The 17,773-nt window shown below is 44.2% G+C and overlaps 1 protein-coding gene across 2 annotated transcripts in view; it reads left to right on the forward strand.

Annotated features, from left to right (window-relative positions):
- The window catches only part of IFT172 (intraflagellar transport 172), a 91,761-nt gene that overhangs the window by 13,610 nt on the left and 60,378 nt on the right, over positions 1-17,773 (forward strand). For both annotated transcript variants that reach the window (XM_082249410.1, XM_082249411.1), the window contains 6 exons: positions 5,737-5,802; positions 10,964-11,043; positions 11,206-11,293; positions 16,234-16,448; positions 16,522-16,645; positions 17,126-17,221. In XM_082249410.1, coding sequence (XP_082105536.1) covers positions 5,737-5,802; positions 10,964-11,043; positions 11,206-11,293; positions 16,234-16,448; positions 16,522-16,645; positions 17,126-17,221 — 669 coding nt within the window. The remainder of the gene's footprint in view (positions 1-5,736; positions 5,803-10,963; positions 11,044-11,205; positions 11,294-16,233; positions 16,449-16,521; positions 16,646-17,125; positions 17,222-17,773) is intronic.

The following is a 17,773-nucleotide window of genomic DNA, read 5'->3' on the forward strand; positions in this document are numbered from 1 at the left end:
TACTATTGTGGAGAAGTTTAAAGCCGGATTTGGATACAAAAAGATTTCCCAAGCTTTAAACATCCCAAGGAGCACTGTGCAAGCGATAATATTGAAATGGAAGGAGTATCAGACCACTGCAAATCTACGAAGACCTGGCCGTCCCTCTAAACTTTCAGCTCATACAAGGGGAAGACTGATCAGAGATGCAGCCAAGAGGCCCATGATCACTCTGGATGAACTGCAGAGATCTACAGCTGAGGTGGGAGACTCTGTCCATAGGACAACAATCAGTCGTATACTGCACAAATCTGGCCTTTATGGAAGAGTGGCAAGAAGAAAGCCATTTCTTAAAGATATCCATAAAAAGTGTCGTTTAAAGTTTGCCACAAGCCACCTGGGAGACACCAAACATGTGGAAGAAGGGGCTCTGGTCAGATGAAACCAAAATCAAACTTTTTGGCAACAATACAAAACGTTATGTTTGGTGTAAAAGCAACACAGCTCATCACCCTGAACACACCATCCCCACTGTCAAACATGGTGGTGGCAGCATCATGGTTTGGGCCTGCTTTTCTTCAGCAGGGACAGGGAAGACGGTTAAAATTGATGGGAAGATGGATGGAGCCAAATACAGGACCATTCTGGAAGAAAACCTGATGGAGTCTGCAAAAGACCTGGGACTGGGACAGAGATTTGTCTTCCAACAAGACAATGATCCAAAACATAAAGCAAAATCTACAATGGAATGGTTCACAAATAAACATATCCAGGTGTTAGAATGGCCAAGTCAAAGTCCAGACCTGAATCCAATCGAGAATCTGTGGAAAGAACTGAAACTGCTGTTCACAAACGCTCTCCATCCAACCTCACTGAGCTTGAGCTGTTTTGCAAGGAGGAATGGGCAAAAATTTGAGTCTCTCGATGTGCAAAACTGATAGAGACATACCCCAAGCAACTTACAGCTGTAATCGCAGCAAAAGGTGGCGCTACAAAGTATTAAATTAAGGTGGCTGAATAATTTTGCACGCCCAATTTTTCAGTTTTTTATTTGTTAAAAAAGTTTGAAATATCCAATAAATTTCGTTCCACTTCATGATTGTGTCCCACTTGTTGTTGATTCTTCACAAAAAATTACAGTTTCATATCTTTATGTTTGAAGCCTGAAATGTGGCAAAAGGTCGCAAAGTTCAAGGGGGCCGAATACTTTCGCAATGCAGTGTGTGTGTGTGTCTGTGTGTATATGTGTGTATGTGTGTGTGTGTGTATATATATATATATATATATATATATATATATATATATATATATATATATATATATATATATATATATATATATATATATATATATACAGTGGGTACGGAAAGTATTCAGACCCCCTTAAATTTTTCACTCTTTGTTATATTGCAGCCATTTGCTAAAATCATTTAGGTTCATTCTTCTTCCTCATGAATGTACACATAGCACCCCATACTGACAGAAAAACACAGAATTGTTGACATTGTTGCAGATTTATTAAAAAAGAAAAACTGAAATATCACATGGTCCTAAGTATTCAGACCCTTTGCTGTGACACTCATATATTTAACTCAGGTGCTTTCCATTTCTTCTGATCATCCTTGAGATGGTTCTACACCTTCATTTGAGTCCAGCTGTGTTTGATTATACTGATTGGACTTGATTAGGAAAGCCACACACCTGTCTATATAAGACCTTCCAGATCACAATGCATGTCAGGGCAAATGAGAATCATGAGGTCAAAGGAACTGCCTGAAGAGCTCAGAGACAGAATTGTGGCAAGGCACAGATCTGGCCAAGGTTACAAAAAGATTTCTGCTGCACTTAAGGTTCCTAAGAGCACAGTGGCCTCCATAATCCTCAAATGGAAGACGTTTGGGACGACCAGAACCCTTCCTAGAGCTGGCCATCCGGCCAAACTGAGCTATCGGGGGAGAAGAGCCTTGGTGAGAGAGGTAAAGAAGAACCTAAAGATCACTGTGGCTGAGCTCCAGAGATGCAGTCAGGAGATGGGAGAAAGTTGTAGAAAGTCAACCATCACTGCAGCCCTCCACCAGTCGGGGCTTTATGGCAGAGTGGCCCGACGGAAGCCTCTCCTCAGTGTAAGACACATGAAAGCCGGCATGGAGTTTGCTAAAAAACACCTGAAGGACTCCAAGATGGTGAGAAATAAGATTCTCTGGTCTGATGAGACCAAAATAGAACTTTTTAGCCTTAATTCTAAGCGGTATGTGTGGAGAAAACCAGGCACTGCTCATCACCTGTCCAATACAGTCCCAACAGTGAAGCATGGTGGTGGCAGCATCATGCTGTGGGGGTGTTTTTCAGCTGCAGGGACAGGACGACTGGTTGCAATCGAGGGAAAGATGAATGCGGCCAAGTACAGGGATATCCTGGACAAAAACCTTCTCCAGAGTGCTCTGGACCTCAGACTGGGCTGAAGGTTTACCCTCCAACAAGACAATGACCCTAAGCACACAGCTAAAATAACGAAGGAGTGGCTTCACAACAACTCCGTGACTGTTCTTGAATGGCCCAGCCAGAGCCCTGACTTAAACCCAATTGAGCATCTCTGGAGAGACCTAAAAATGTCTGTCCACCAACGTTTACCATCCAACCTGACAGAACTGGAGAGGATCTGCAAGGAGGAATGGCAGAGGATCCCCAAATCCAGGTGTGAAAGACTTGTTGCATCTTTCCCAAAAAGACTCCTGGCTGTATTAGATCAAAAGGGGGCTTCTACTAAATACTGAGCAAAGGGTCTGAATACTTAGGACCATGTGATATTTCAGTTTTTCTTTTTTAATAAATCTGCAACAATGTCAACAATTCTGTGTTTTTCTGTCAGTATGGGGTGCTATGTGTACATTCATGAGGAAGAAGAATGAACTTAAATGATTTTAGCAAATGGCTGCACTATAACAGAGTGAAAAATTTAAGGGGGTCTGAATACTTTCCGTACCCACTGTATATATATATATACACAAAATATATAGAATTTTATATACAGTATCTTACAAAAGTGAGTACACCTTTCAGATTTTTGTAAATATTTTATTCTATCTTTTCATGTGACAACACTGAAGAAATGACACTTTGCTACAATGTAAAGTAGTGAGTGTACAGCTTCGACCACTGCCTTGCTAAAGAAGCTGAGGGTAAAGGTGATGGACTGGCCAAGCATGTCTCCAGACCTAAACCCTATTGAGCATCTGTGGGGCATCCTCAAAGGGAAGGTGGAGGAGTGCAAGGTCTCTAACATCCACCAGCTCCATAATGTCATCATGGAGGAATGGAAGAGGACTCCAATGGCAACCTGTGACGCTCTGGTGAACTCCATGCCCAAGAGGGTTAAGGCAGTGCTGGAAAATAATGGTGGCCACAATAACAAAATATTGACACTTTGGGCCCAATTTAGACATTTTCACTTAGGGGTGTACTCACTTTTGTTGCCAGCGGTTTAGACATTAATGGCTGTGTGTTGAGTTATTTTGAGGGGACAGCAAATTTACACTGTTATACAAGCTGTACACTCACTACTTTACATTGTAGCAAAGTGTCATTTCTTCAGTGTTGTCACATGAAAAAATAGAATAAAATATATACAAAAATGTGAGGGATTTACTCACTTTCGTGAGATACTGTGTATGTATGTATGTGTGTGTGTGTGTATGTATATATATATATAATATGTGATATACACACACATACAGTCAGGTCCATAAATATTGGGACATCAACACAATTCTAATCTTTTTGGCTCTATACACCACCACAATGGATTTGAAATGAAACAAACAAGATGTGCTTTAACTGCAGCTTTAATTTGGGGGTATTTACATCCAAATCAGGTGACCGGTGTAGGAATTACAACAGTTTGTATATGTACCTCCCACTTTTCAAGGGACCAAAAGTAATGGGACAATTGGCTGCTCAGCTGTTCCATGGCCAGGTGTGTGTTATTCCCTCATTATCCCATTTACAAGGAGCAGATAAAAGCTCCAGAGTCCATTTCAAGTGTGCTATTTACATTTGCAATCTGTTGCTGTCAACTCTCTATATGAGATCCAAAGAGCTGTCACTATCAGTGAAGCAAGCCATCATTAGGCTGAAAAATCAAAACAAACCCATCAGAGAGATAGCAAAAACATTAGGTGTGGCAAAATCAACTGTTTGGAACATTCTTAAAAAGAAAGAACGCACCGGTGAGCTCAGCAACACCAAAAGACCCGGAAGACCACGGAAAACAACTGTGGTGGATGAACGAAGAATTCTTTCCCTGGTGAAGAAAACACCCTTCACAACAGCTGGCCAGATCAAGAACACTCTCCAGGAGGTAGGTGTATGTGTGTCAAAGTCAACAATCAAGAGAAGACTTCACCAGAGTGAATACAGAGGGTTCACCACAAGATGTAAACCATTGGTGAGCCTCAAAAACAGGAAGGCCAGATTAGAGTTTGCCAAACAACAACTAAAAAAGCCTTCACAGTTCTGGAACAACATCCTATGGACAGATGAGACCAAGATCAACTTGTACCAGAGTGATGGGAAGAGAAGAGTATGGAGAAGGAAAAGAACTGCTCATGATCCAAAGCATACCACCTCATCAGTGAAGCATGGTGGTGGTAGTGTCATGGCGTGGGCATGTATGGCTGCCAATGGAACTGGTTCTCTTGTATTTATTGATGATGTGACTGCTGACAAAAGCAGCAGGATGAATTCTGAAGTGTTTCGGGCAATATTATCTGCTCATATTCAGCCAAATGCTTCAGAACTCATTGGACGCGCTTCACAGTGCAGATGGACAATGACCCGAAGCATACTGCGAAAGCAACCAAAGAGTTTTTTAAGGGAAAGAAGTGGAATGTTATACAATGGCCAAGTCAATCACCTGACCTGAATCCGATTGAGCATGCATTTCACTTGCTGAAGACAAAACTGAAGGGAAAATGCCCCAAGAACAAGCAGGAACTGAAGACAGTTGCAGTAGAGGCCTGGCAGAGCATCACCAGGGATGAAACCCAGCGTCTGGTGATGTCTATGCGTTTCAGACTTCAGGCTGTAATTGGCTGCAAAGGATTTGCAACCAAGTATTAAAAAGTGAAAGTTTGCTTTATGATTGTTAATCTGTCCCATTACTTTTGGTCCCTTAAAAAGTGGGAGGCACATATACAAACTGTTGTAATTCCTACACCTTTCATCTGATTTGGATGTAAATACCCTCAAATTAAAGCTGAAAGTCTGCAGTTAAAGCACATCTTGTTTGTTTCATTTCAAATCCATTGTGGTGGTGTATAGAGCCAAAAAGATTAGAATTGTGTCCATGTCCCAATATTTATGGACCTGACTGTATATATATATATTTATGTGTGTGTGTGTGTGTGTGTGTGTGTGTGTATGTGTGTATATATATATATATATATATATATATATATATATATATATATATATTGTATAGTACACACAATAAAGAATAATAAAAATATTAATTATATACACAAAAAAGTAATAATTATTTGTGTGTATGTATATACATGCAGATGAACTCAATATTCAACCCTACAGACTAGGACTGGGATGCCATTAAAGTTTATGTGCGTGTAAAGGCAGGTGTCCCAATACTTTTGACAATATAGTGTGTGTATATAATTTTTATCTGTTTGTGTGTATGTAATTGTATAATATAGAATATTTCTGCTCTCATCTATGTACTCCTCATCTCCCTGTTCACCGCAGAGCGCGGTCACCTGCCTCCTCTGGCCTCTGGAGAACATCATCGTCTTTGGACTGGCAGAAGGGAAGGTACGCTCATGTCTCACAAGCCGTATTTATGTATTCAGTATACAGCCAGCATGTTCTACAGGCAGGAATAGGACACACTGTCATATCCAATTCTCTATCATCCTTGTTTGCGCTGTACTTTTTTTTTATTTTTTTTTTATTGTTTAGCAAACCTATAAAAAATAATTTTAGGTCTGAATCCCGGTTCACACTTCTGCAATGCGGGAATGCTGCGAATATACAGCGTGTTCCCGCATCGCATCCGCACCCCTGGCAGTTCACACTGCCATATGCGAGACGCAAGGGGTGTCAATTAGAAGTTAACGACACCCCCAGTTGAGATCGCATATTGCAGTGCGATCTGCAAGTTCGCACAGAATCGGATCGCACTAGTGTGAACCACCATGCGATCCGATTCTGCTGCGGATAAAAAAAAAGGGTCCTGTGCGTGTTTAGTGCGATTGCGGTGCAAATTCAGCCGGTTTAATCTGTAAGACTAGATGTCCAGAGAACCCCACCCCCTCTTACATCAGATGTTAAGAGACCCCCCCCCCCATCAGAAGTCAAAAGCTCCCCACCCTCCCTTACATCATAGTACACCCCCTTTACTTTGCACAGCTGCTGGGAAGAAGTTGGGGCATTGCTGGGAAGCAGAAAGTGCAGGGTCTAAAGGAGGACCAAAGGAGGGCTGGAACTCTCCTGCAGCTGCAGGAGGGGTGCGAGGGCCACATAAAATGGCCTGGTGGGCCTGATTCGGCCCGCAGGCCTTGTGTTTGACACATATGATCTATAGTGTCTGAAAGCAGACACTCCAAATCATTGTTTCTCAATCAGGGTTTCATGGCACCCTAGGAATTCTCCAGAGGTTGTTAGGAGTTCCCTCAGCAATTTCCGCCTCTCAGATAAGTTTCCACTGACATCATTAATATTTTAAGCTATCTGTAAGGGGCGTTCCTCCCACTGACCATCCCACTAATGTATCATGAGTTGTAGATACAGTAAAACCTTGGATTGGGAGTATAATTAGTTCCAGAAACATGCTTGTAATCCAAAGCACTCGTATATCAAAGTGAATTTCCCCATAAGAAATAATGGAAACTCCGATGATTCGTTCCACAACCATTTATTCATAAATCCTTCAGTTTATAGTCCATATAAAAAGATTATAGCGATGTGATAGGTTGTGTAACCATAAAATGTCCATCCACAAATGGCGCCTCCACAAGGGGATGAGAAGCAAAATCCAGCAGGAGCTAAAGTATAAAACAGAAGAGAGGGCGCCTCCAAGTGTAGCAATATGGTTCCATTTAATGAAGGTTCAACATTTAGCAACTCACATGGATGATGATTAAAAGAGGCACAGCTAAGTATGCAGGCATCCTGGGTAAAGCTGTCCACATAGACCATCTTCCGCACTGACGTCAGTCTGCAGTGGTGATCGGAAAACAAAAGAGAACCCCCCCCTAAGGGAACGGGACTTTAAAGGCCAAAAGTAACCCCACAAATAATGTAAAAAATATTATTTTTAATATAACAAGTTAAAAGTCACAGTGATACATATGTATAGAAAATACATAGTATAAAAAAGAATATAAAATCATGTCATGATCACACAAATATGATGATGAAGCATTGGTGGTTTCCAGTAGACACCCTACGCGTTACGGGAAATAAGCTTCGTCAGGGGTGTGAATATGGGAACTCGTATGCATGAATCGTTTTTCATAGGTAGATTCGCTGACCATATCGGGGTGGAGTGTGGATCCAAGAAGTGGGTAAGAGGAAGAACAGACCAGGATAGAACATCTACATTTAGTATAGAGGGGTGGTCCAAGAGTATCTCCAGCACAGGTCCTTGTATGAGAAGCCTGGCTGTATACTTGTATTTCCTGGATAGGTCAGATAGCAATATACTGGCAGGTGTCTCAATATAATCCTTGGGGAAACCAGCATGAGAAAAATGCTGGTGAATCATGAAGTCTACACTGAATAATAGCAGCAGTCCAAGCCTGCAGGCCGGGGGTTCTGATAGATTGTGGAAGTTAAATAGACCAGAAATTGTCTGGTCTGGTGACCGGGAAGACTACCCTGCAGTAGAGCGATCTGAAAGCGAGGCTTGAATCGCTCGTGGAGCGCAGTGTGGAAGGAATGATGGCGGTACGGAGGATGGTCCATGTGGACAGCTTTACCCCGGATTTCCGCATACTTAGATGTGCCTCTTTTAATCATCAACCATGTGAGTTGCTAAATGTTGAACCTTCATTAACCACTTAAGCCCTGGAGGATTTGGCTGCTCAAAGACCAGGGCCTATTTTGCGATTCGGCACTGCGTGACTTTAACGGACAACTGCGCGGTCGCGCGACGAAATTGACGTCCTTTTTTTCCCACAAACAGAGCTTTCTTTTGGTGGTATTTGATCACCTGTGCGATTTTTTTTTATTTTTTGCGCTATTAACAAAAAAAGAGCGACAATTTAAAAAAAATATTTTTCACATTCTTTCATATGAAATTCTCAAAAAGAAAAAAAATTTAAAAATCAACATTTTTTAACATTTTAGGCCAATTTGTTTTCTGCTACATATTTTTGGTACAAAAAAATCGCAATAAGCGTATTTTGATTGGTTTGCGCAAAATTTATTGCGTTTAACTACGGGAAAGATTTCTGTGATTTTTATTGTTTTTTTTTTTTTTTTTTTTTTTTTGCGGGACTGCGACATTGCGGCGCACAGATCGGACCCCTGACTGACATTTTTGACACTTTTGGGGGTACCAGTGACATTACTACAGTAATCAGTGCTAAAAATATGCACTGTTACTGTAAAAATGACACTGGCAGTGAAGGGGTTAACTTTATTGGTGATCAGTGGGTTAAATGTATCCCTAGGGGTGTGTTTCTAACTGTGGGGGGGCGTGGCTAATGATGTAACCACAGAGACATACGATCCTACATAGCAGGATCGTATGATCTCTGCCTTTACACCAGGGAGAATGACAGACGGCTTTGTTTACATCAGCTGCCTGCCTTTCTCCTGCCTGCCTTTCTCCCTCTCCAGTGGGAGATCGCGAGTGACCGGCGGACATCGGAGCCACCGGTCACTCGTGCGGGGATGCCAGGGAACAAGCGAGGGCGGGAGCGCGCCTCCGGTGGCGCACGCTCGCCCCCTACAGGCTCATGGGCGAGCGACGTAGTACTATGTCACTTTGCCCAGGAGGGGCTGACCGCCACAGTAAATGTACTTGCGGCGGTCGGCAAGTGGTTAAATGTAACCATAATGCTGCACTTAGAGGCGCCTCTCTTCTCTTTTATACTCCGTTGTGACATGACGCTACTTGTATATCAAGTCAAAATTTATCAAATAAAATTGTTTGTTAGCAAAACACTCAGACCAAGTTACTCTCAATCCAAGGTTTATAGTCATTATTAGCAGGGGTTCCCTGAGACTGAAATGGTATTTCAAGGGATCCTCTATGTTGAAAAGGTTAAGAAAGGCTGCTCTAGAGAATAAAATAGTGATCGTTTCTTTTTTTTTTTATGTCCCACAACATTAGCCCAAAAGTTTAGGCAATACAACATTTCAGTAAAAATACACTAAAGTTGTAGGGAATTGTGTTTGACCCATGTGCCATAGAGTGTTACTTGAGTGGCCGTTGATATCCGATCCAAGATGGCGGCACCCAGCAGCAGTCTCAGAATTTTTGGAAGTCTACACAAGGGAGGCCTTTACAGGGAAATACCGTGCCTACATTAAATTTGATGCACATACTGTATATTTATATGGGAAGATTTTTGCCAAATTGCATGGTCTGATGACAACTGTAGAGAGAGGGAAACTGTAGATTGGCACAGACCAGGCTCTTTCTCTTATCCACTGACCTACATTAATGGACATGAGGAACACGCAGTGTTCACACACAGAAAAGGGTGGGACTTTATATGAGGTGTGGCCAGTTCACACATAATGCTATAGGGGTATTGCATATACTTTTGCTGGTAAGCATAAAGGCATAAGGTCAGCATTATGGGTTTGTTGACATGTTTAATAGCAATTAGCATAGGTACAATGGATACAATCAGTCAAGGGGGCATAAACAGTATACAAATGAATATTATGATAAAACCATAGTAGATTGTAAAATGAATAAACCAACAGACAAAAGATATATATGGTATTGAATACAACATGATAATTGGATGCATGCTAAAATAAGTATAAATATGTATGGCTTCTTAGGCTCGACGCGTTTCGTGAAGAAAGTTTCACTTCATCAGGAGCAGACACCATTGGATTCTAAAAAATAGAACATTAATGACATGGCATCCAATAAGGGGATGTATTAAAAATAATATAGGGAAGATGACTCACAATAAAGTATTGATTATCACTGAGGCTGTTGGTAACCCATTAATGCGTCCAAATGGGAACCGAGGGAGCAAGAAAAGGTCCGCACACGGCCAAAAGCACAAAGTCCATGTATGGAGCGTGAATTGCATTGTTGGGTCTCGGGCTGAGTGGTCAAGTTTGGCTCTATATAAAAAGAGTGTTCATAAGATAATAAATTTCAATTACAAACATATGGGTGTAGAGATAATGAAATAGACCCAAGACCACAAGTGTAGAGAATGAGCAGAGATTGTACAACTGAGCACCAAATATCCAGACCGTGGAGTGTTGAACAGTAAAGAACCTTACAGCCAAAACAGGTAATGGCGTGATGCATCGAAATACAATATATAAAATGTGCAATAAAAGAAAAGAAAAAGTGATTCATCAATCGAATTGTTGATGAAAAAAGAACCAGAAAACATATGTAGCCCACATATGAAAGAAAGAACGTAGCAAACAAAAGTTAGTGACCAATATGGATAGGATAGTAGAGGTGGTAGAGATAGGTGCTGCAAAATGGACCTGCATATGGCAGTGTCCCCTTTTCCTCCCCAGTTTTCCCTTGTTCCTAATTTACTACACTGACCTACATTGACATGAAATGTTTTCAATGATACAGCAGAGGATGATACACAGAGTGCCGACACAGGAGGGCGCACAAAAGAAGCTCCTTGATTTTCTATTTCTAGATCAGTGGTAGTCAACCTTCTTGATAAGGGGGGCCTAGGTGACCACGTTTAGCCTTCTGCAGTATAACAGTGTATGGTATTCTACAGATGTTTTCTCTGCTCTCCAGGTGAGAATGGCAAACACCAAAACCAACAAGTCTAGCACCATATACAACACGGAATCCTACGTCGTCTCCCTGACCTCCAAGTGAGTGGATTCCTCCTGGGGATGGGCTATGTTCTCCAACATATGTCTCATCATAATAAATCACATTGATAAGACTGTGTGAAAATACTTGAGATTGTGTATAAGAAATATCAGTGCTGTAACCTTGTCTTCTCTCCGGGGCCCTTTCTTCTTGGGATGCAGTGTTTCGGGGAAGGGAATACTGTCTGGACAAGCAGATGGCTCAATCGTCCGCTACTTTTTCGATGATGAGGGATCTGGGGAGTCTCAGGTGAGTGTTCACATTTATTCATTCCTGGTGATTACTGCTTTGCATCAGATAACCACTTTAAGACCGCTCCATATAGGGCGGATGATTCCCCCCATATATCGGGTGGCTCTCCTGTGCAGAATCACATATATATACGTGATTCTGCACTTCGCCTGCAGGGGGCTCGAGGGCACCGCTGGTGGGCCACTTCTGCTGTGATTCACAGCAGAAGCCGATCTGCGGGTGCCGGGCACTGGATGTCCACCGGCAACCACTGATCGTTGGTAATACACACAGAACTGAGAGGCAGATCTCGGTTCTGACAGGGGGAAAGGAATGGATTTTGTGTTCCAGCAAAGCTGGGAACAAAATCGATCTCTCACCTTAGTAAAAGCACCTAACACCGTACACATAAACACTGGTTAGGCACACAGTTAACCCTTTGATCACCCCTGATGTTTAATCCCTTCCCAGCCAGTATCATTAGTACAGTGACCGTGTATATTTTAGCACTGATCACTGAATTGGTGTCACTGGTTCCCACAAAGTGTCAGATCTCAGTTCTGACAGGGGGAAAGGAATGGATTTTGTGTTCCAGCAAAGCCGGGAACAAAATTGATCTCTCCCCTTAGTAAAAGCACCTAACACCGTACACATAAACACTGGTTAGGCACACAGTTAACCCTTTGATCGCCCCTGATGTTTAATCCCTTCCCAGCCAGTATCATTAGTACAGTGACTGTGTATATTTTAGCACTGATCTCTGAATTAGTGTCACTGGTTCCCACAAAGTGTCAGTGTCCAATAGTCTGCCCAAATATCGTACTCCCGCTATATGTGGCTGATCGCCGCTAATTACTGGTATAAAAAAAAAACAAATTCCATAAATATATCCCATAGTTATTTATGGAATTTTTTTTTTTTTTATACTAGTAATTAGCGGCGATCAGCCACATATTGCGGGACTGCGATATTTCAGCAGACTATCGGACGCTATTGCATTTGCGTAAACCCATCAATATACGCTTATTGGGATTTTGTTTACCAAAGAAAAAAAATGTAAAAGAAAACATATTGGCCTATATTTATGAAGAAATTAGATTTTTTTTTTTTTTTTTTTTATTGCATATGTTTTATAGCAGAAAGTAAAAAATGTTTAAATGTTGTAAAATTTTCGGTCTTTTTTGTTTTTTAACACAAAAATTAAACCGCAGAGGTGATCAAATACCACCAAAAGAAAGCTCTTATTTGTGGAAAAAAAAAGGACATACGATTTGTTTGGGTACAGCGTTGCACGATCGCGCAATTGTCAGTTAAAGTAACGAAGTGCCGTATCGCGCAAAATGGCCTTCTTCTGAAGGGGGGTAAATCCTCCGGAGGTCAAGTGGATAACCAGTAAATTACAGCAAAGTATACAACCAAAGAAATATAAATAAAATTTTTAAAGTGGTTTTAAAGCCTTACGTTTTTTTTCTATAACACATTATCTGTATAAAGTTAAAAGACCTTCTGGGCAGATGATTCTCCCCCCAGCCCCCTCTTATACTTACCTGAGACTGATCTTGATCCAGTGCTGTGCCCCAGAGCAGGGGCTGTCTCCCTCCTCACAGGACAGATTGATAGCAGCAGGGGCCATTGGTTCCTGCCCGCTTTCATTCAAATTCTGTGACGGAGGCAGGGCCAAGCCACTCGGTTTATAGACACAGACAGGACGGCTCAGGATCAAGACTGCACGAGTGTCCCCATAAGAAGCAGCTTCCTGGTGACAAAGGGTAAAGAAAGCTACATCTCTTGTCCCTGCTATTGCCTCTACAGTGCTTGAGGACAACAGTGGGACACCTTGATGGTCCAGGGGAGGGAGCAGTGCAGGCTGTCTGGACGTGTCAGAGTTTGAAGAAACTACATTGCTCTTCCCTGCTGTCGCCTATAGAGCACTGGAGGCTTCACAGACAACAGCGGGACACCTTGATGGTCCAGGGGAGGGAGCAGTGCAGGCTGTCTGGACGTGTCAGAGTTTGAAGAAACTACATTGCTCTTCCCTGCTGTCACCTTTTAGAGCACTGGAGTCTTCACAGACAACAGCGGGACCCCCTCATGGTCCAGGAGAGGGATGAGAGTGAGCAGTGCAGGCTGTTTGGATGTGTCAGAGGTTGAAGAAACTACATTGCTCTTCCCTGCTGTGACCTTTAGAGCACTGGAGGCTTCACAGACAACAGCGGGACACCTTGATGGTCCAGGAAAGGGATGAGAGTGAGCAATCAAAGAAAGCTACATTTCTGGTCCCTGCTAACACTTCCAGAAAGCCCACAATGCTACCTCCCTTACCTTTCCTGGACCATGAGGGTGTATTGCTGTTGTCTGTGAAGCCTCCAGTGCTCTATAGGTGCCAGCAGGGAAGAGAAATGCAGTTCCTTCCACTCTATGACACTTCCAGTCTGCACTGCTCCCCTCCCTACTACCCTCATGGCCCATCAGAGTGCCTGGCTGTTGTCTGTGAACTAGGCATAGACCGATATGTTTTTTTATGGGCCGATACGGATACCGATATTTTGGTCACAACGTATCGGTATCGGCCGATATGGGCCGATATTTTGTACATTTTAAAGTTTTTTTGAAAAATAAAGACAATTTTTGACACAAATCTGGTACTGAACATGTTAATTTTTGTTTAATGTTTAATGGCTGGCTTTCTTGCACCCTGTGGTGGGTGGCTGGCTGTCTGGCACCCTGTGGTGGGTGGCAGGCTGGCACCCTGTGGTGGGTGGCTGGCTGGTACAGGGCCTGTGGGTGGCTGGCTGGCTCGCTGGCACTGTGGCTGGCTGGTACAGGCCTGTGGGCTGTGGGTGGCTGGCTGGTACAGGGCCTGTGGGTGGCTGGCTGGTTGGTACAGTGTCTGTGGCTGGCTGGTACAGGGCCTGTGGGTGGCTGGCTGGTTGGTACAGTGTCTGTGGCTGGCTGGTACAGTGCCTGTGGCTGGCTGGTACAGGCCTGTGGGTGGCTGGCTGGCACCAGGCTGCTGTGGGTGGGTGTATGGCTGTGATGCACTCTTGCACCCTGTGGTGGGTGGGTGGCTGGCTGGCTGGCTGGCACCCTGTGGTGGGTGGGTGGCTGGAACAGGGGCTGTGGGTGACTGGCTGATACAGGGCCTGTGGCTGGCTGGAACAGGGGCTGTGGGTGGCTGGCTGGAACAGGGGCTGTGGGTGGCTGGCTGGTACAGGGCCTGTGGGTGGCTGGCTGGTTGGTACAGTGTCTGTGGCTGGCTGGTACAGGGCCTGTGGGTGGCTGGCTGGCTCGCTGGTACAGTGCCTGTGGCTTGCTGGTACAGGGCCTGTGGATGTGGGTGGCTGGCTGGCACTGGGCTGCTGTGGGTGGGTGTATGGCTGTGATACACTCCCGCAAGACTAGTCCCGACTCCAGACGAGGCTGTCCAAAGCAAGGGAGGCAGCCTAAGAAGGCAGAATGACGTCACGAAAATATTGGTAATATCGGCCAGTTCCGGGGCCAATACCGATATATCGGGAAAAAATTATATCGGCCCTCCGATAATCGGCTTTGCCGATAATCGGTTGATCCCGACTGTGAACCCTCCAGTGCTCTATAGGTGACAGCAGGAAAGAGCAATGTAGCTTTCTTCAACCTCTGACACTTCCAGACAGCCTGCAATGCTCCCTCTTCCCTCTCCTGGATCATGAGGGTGTATTTCTGTTGTCTGTGAAGCCTCTGTCCAGTGCTCTTTAGGTGACAGCAGGAAAGAACGATGTAGCTTTCTTTAATCTCTGACACTTCCAGACAGCCTGCAATGCTCCCTCTTCCCTCTCCTGGACCATGAGGGTGTATTGTTGTTGTCTGTGAAGCCCCCCATACTCTATAGGTGCCCGCAGGGAAGAGAAATGCAGTTCCTTCAGCTCTCTGACACTTCCAGTCTGCTCCCTCCCTACTACCCTCATGGCCCATCAGAGCAATGCTCCCTCTCTTCCCTCCCCTGGACCATGAGGGTTTCTGGCTGTTGCCTGTGAAGCCTCCAGTGCTCTATAGGTGACAGTCGGAAAGCGTAATGTAGCTTTTTTTAATCTCTGAAATTTCAGACAACCTGCACTGCTCTCTTCCTTCTACCCTCATGCCCCATCAGAGTGCCCAGCTGTTGCCTGTGAGGCCTCTAGTGCTCTGTGGGTGACAGCGGGGAACAGAGTTCACTGCTGTCACTGATCATATGCCGGCACTTTTTCACACACAGCTTCAGGCATTGAAAGCTTCACAGGCAGCAGCCAGACACCTTGGTAACGTAGGGGGGCCAGTACAGGGCCACTCCTAAAAGTGTCAGAGGGCTGAAGGAAACTAAAAAGCTATTACTGACCAAATGCATAATGAATTGCTATAGAAAGGGTCTCATTAAAATATATATGGGAAGTTAATGAAATAAAACGATATGCTATTCTAATAAACTTTATAAAGCCAGAGTTAAAGGTGAACTCCAGAAAAGTGAAAAGTCCTCCCTTGCAGTGCGGCTGTCTAGTTTTGAGGACAGGAAAAAGGACTACTTATCCAGTCCTCTGCTCCTCTCCATGCTGGCCGTGGACTGTCCATCAGCATTCTCACACCCAGTGCAGGACTGTGAGCTATACATCGGTCTTGTTGATGTCAGAGGACCTGCTGGAGTGCAGGGAAGAAGAGCCTGCAGAGAGTTAGTGTATATTGAAGCACACATGCTGGACCTTAACATTGGCTGACAGTAGAAAATGGTAGCCGCTTGTGACTGCCAGTCTATAACTGGTGCACTGTTTATATCAGGCAGGCAGTATGCTGCAGGCAAGGTCGTTTGGTGGGACCTTGCCCACTCTGACCTTTTCTGGATAATATGACCTGTGGTTACTAAACACATACAGAACGGATCTGCAGTGAGTGGTAAACCTCTGTAACATGTCCATCTCCTGGGTTTTTAGCATGCTTTTGATGTGTTCCAGGGGAAGCTAGTCACCCACCCTTGCCCACCTTACGCCCTGGCATGGGGATCCAACAGCATTGTGGCAGGAGGCTGTGATAAGAAGTTGGTGGCCTACGAAAAGGAAGGGAAGATCATTCAGACCTTTGACTACAGCCGGGACCCCACAGAGAAAGAACTGACTGTGGCCGTTGCCAGTCCCAGCGGTCAGTCCGTGGTGGTTGGCAGCCATGACCGGTAGGAAGCTGGTGATGTTATGGTCAGCATGTATAATGATGTCCTGACACTTACTGACTACTTCTCTCCCCAGGCTACGAATCCTGAACTGGAGCCCCCGCAGGGGATTATGGGAAGAGTCCAAACCTAAGGACATCCCGAACCTGTACAGCATCACCGCATTGGCCTGGAAGAAGGATGGTTCCCGCCTGTGCGCGGTGAGGACACTTACCTCCTGATCAGCTGATTCAAAAGTCCTATCTATTGGCCATAGATAGCATCCGACACATGCCCTGTATCCCACAATGCATTGGGATCACTCCCTATTGGTGGCTTAGGTTGCTGTATTATTTTGTAGGATGGAGAGAAGGATGGTCTGAGCTCCTAAAGCCCTGGCCTGCTTCCTCAGTGGGGTGGATTTTTGGGTTCCCTATGCTCACAGGTGAAGGTGCATGAAAGTACCCTGTGTTGCCTGATCATAGGGACTAGTTGGTTTCTGTTTTACTTAGATAACTGGTTCACTTTAAGCTGAAGGTGAGTGAGATCCCAGCTCTAGACATAAGTGATAGAATTTAGCTGACTTTTTATAGCCTGTTACAAGGAATTGCATTTTCTTTACGCAAACCTGTAGTGTCATTGCATTGTTATACAGCTCTGTACAGAAAGTATAATGATGTTTTCTCCTTCCCTCCCTGCAGGGGACGCTGTGCGGAGGTGTGGAGCAGTTTGACTGTTGTTTACGACGCTCGTTATATAAGAATAAGTTTGAGATGACCTATGTCGGCCCCAGCCAGGTGAGTCCAGAGTCCATACTGTGAATGTTAGATATAGGCTGGTCTATGTGGGCCCCAGCCAGGTGAGTCCACACTGTGTATGTTGGATAAAAGATAACCTATGTGGGCCCCAGCCAGGTGATTGATACTGTGTATGTTAGATATAAGATAACCTATGTGATCCCCAGCCAGGTGAGACCATACTGTGTATGTTAGATATAAGATGACCTATGTGGGCCCCAGCCAGGTGAGTCCATAGTGTATATGTTAGATATAAGATGACCTATGTGGGCCCCAGCCAGGTGATTGATACTGTGTATGTTAGATATAAGATAACCTATGTGATCCCCAGCCAGGTGAGACCATACTGTGTATGTTAGATATAAGATGACCTATGTGGGCCCCAGCCAGGTGAGTCCATAGTGTATATGTTAGATATAAGATGACCTATGTGGGCCCCAGCCAGGTGATTGATACTGTGTATGTTAGATATAAGATAACCTATGTGATCCCCAGCCAGGTGAGACCATACTGTGTATGTTAGATATAAGATGACCTATGTGGGCCCCAGCC

Source organism: Pelophylax lessonae, assembly GCF_965119305.1.
Source record: "Pelophylax lessonae genome assembly, chromosome: 3".
NCBI classification, from domain to species: Eukaryota; Metazoa; Chordata; class Amphibia; order Anura; family Ranidae; genus Pelophylax; species Pelophylax lessonae.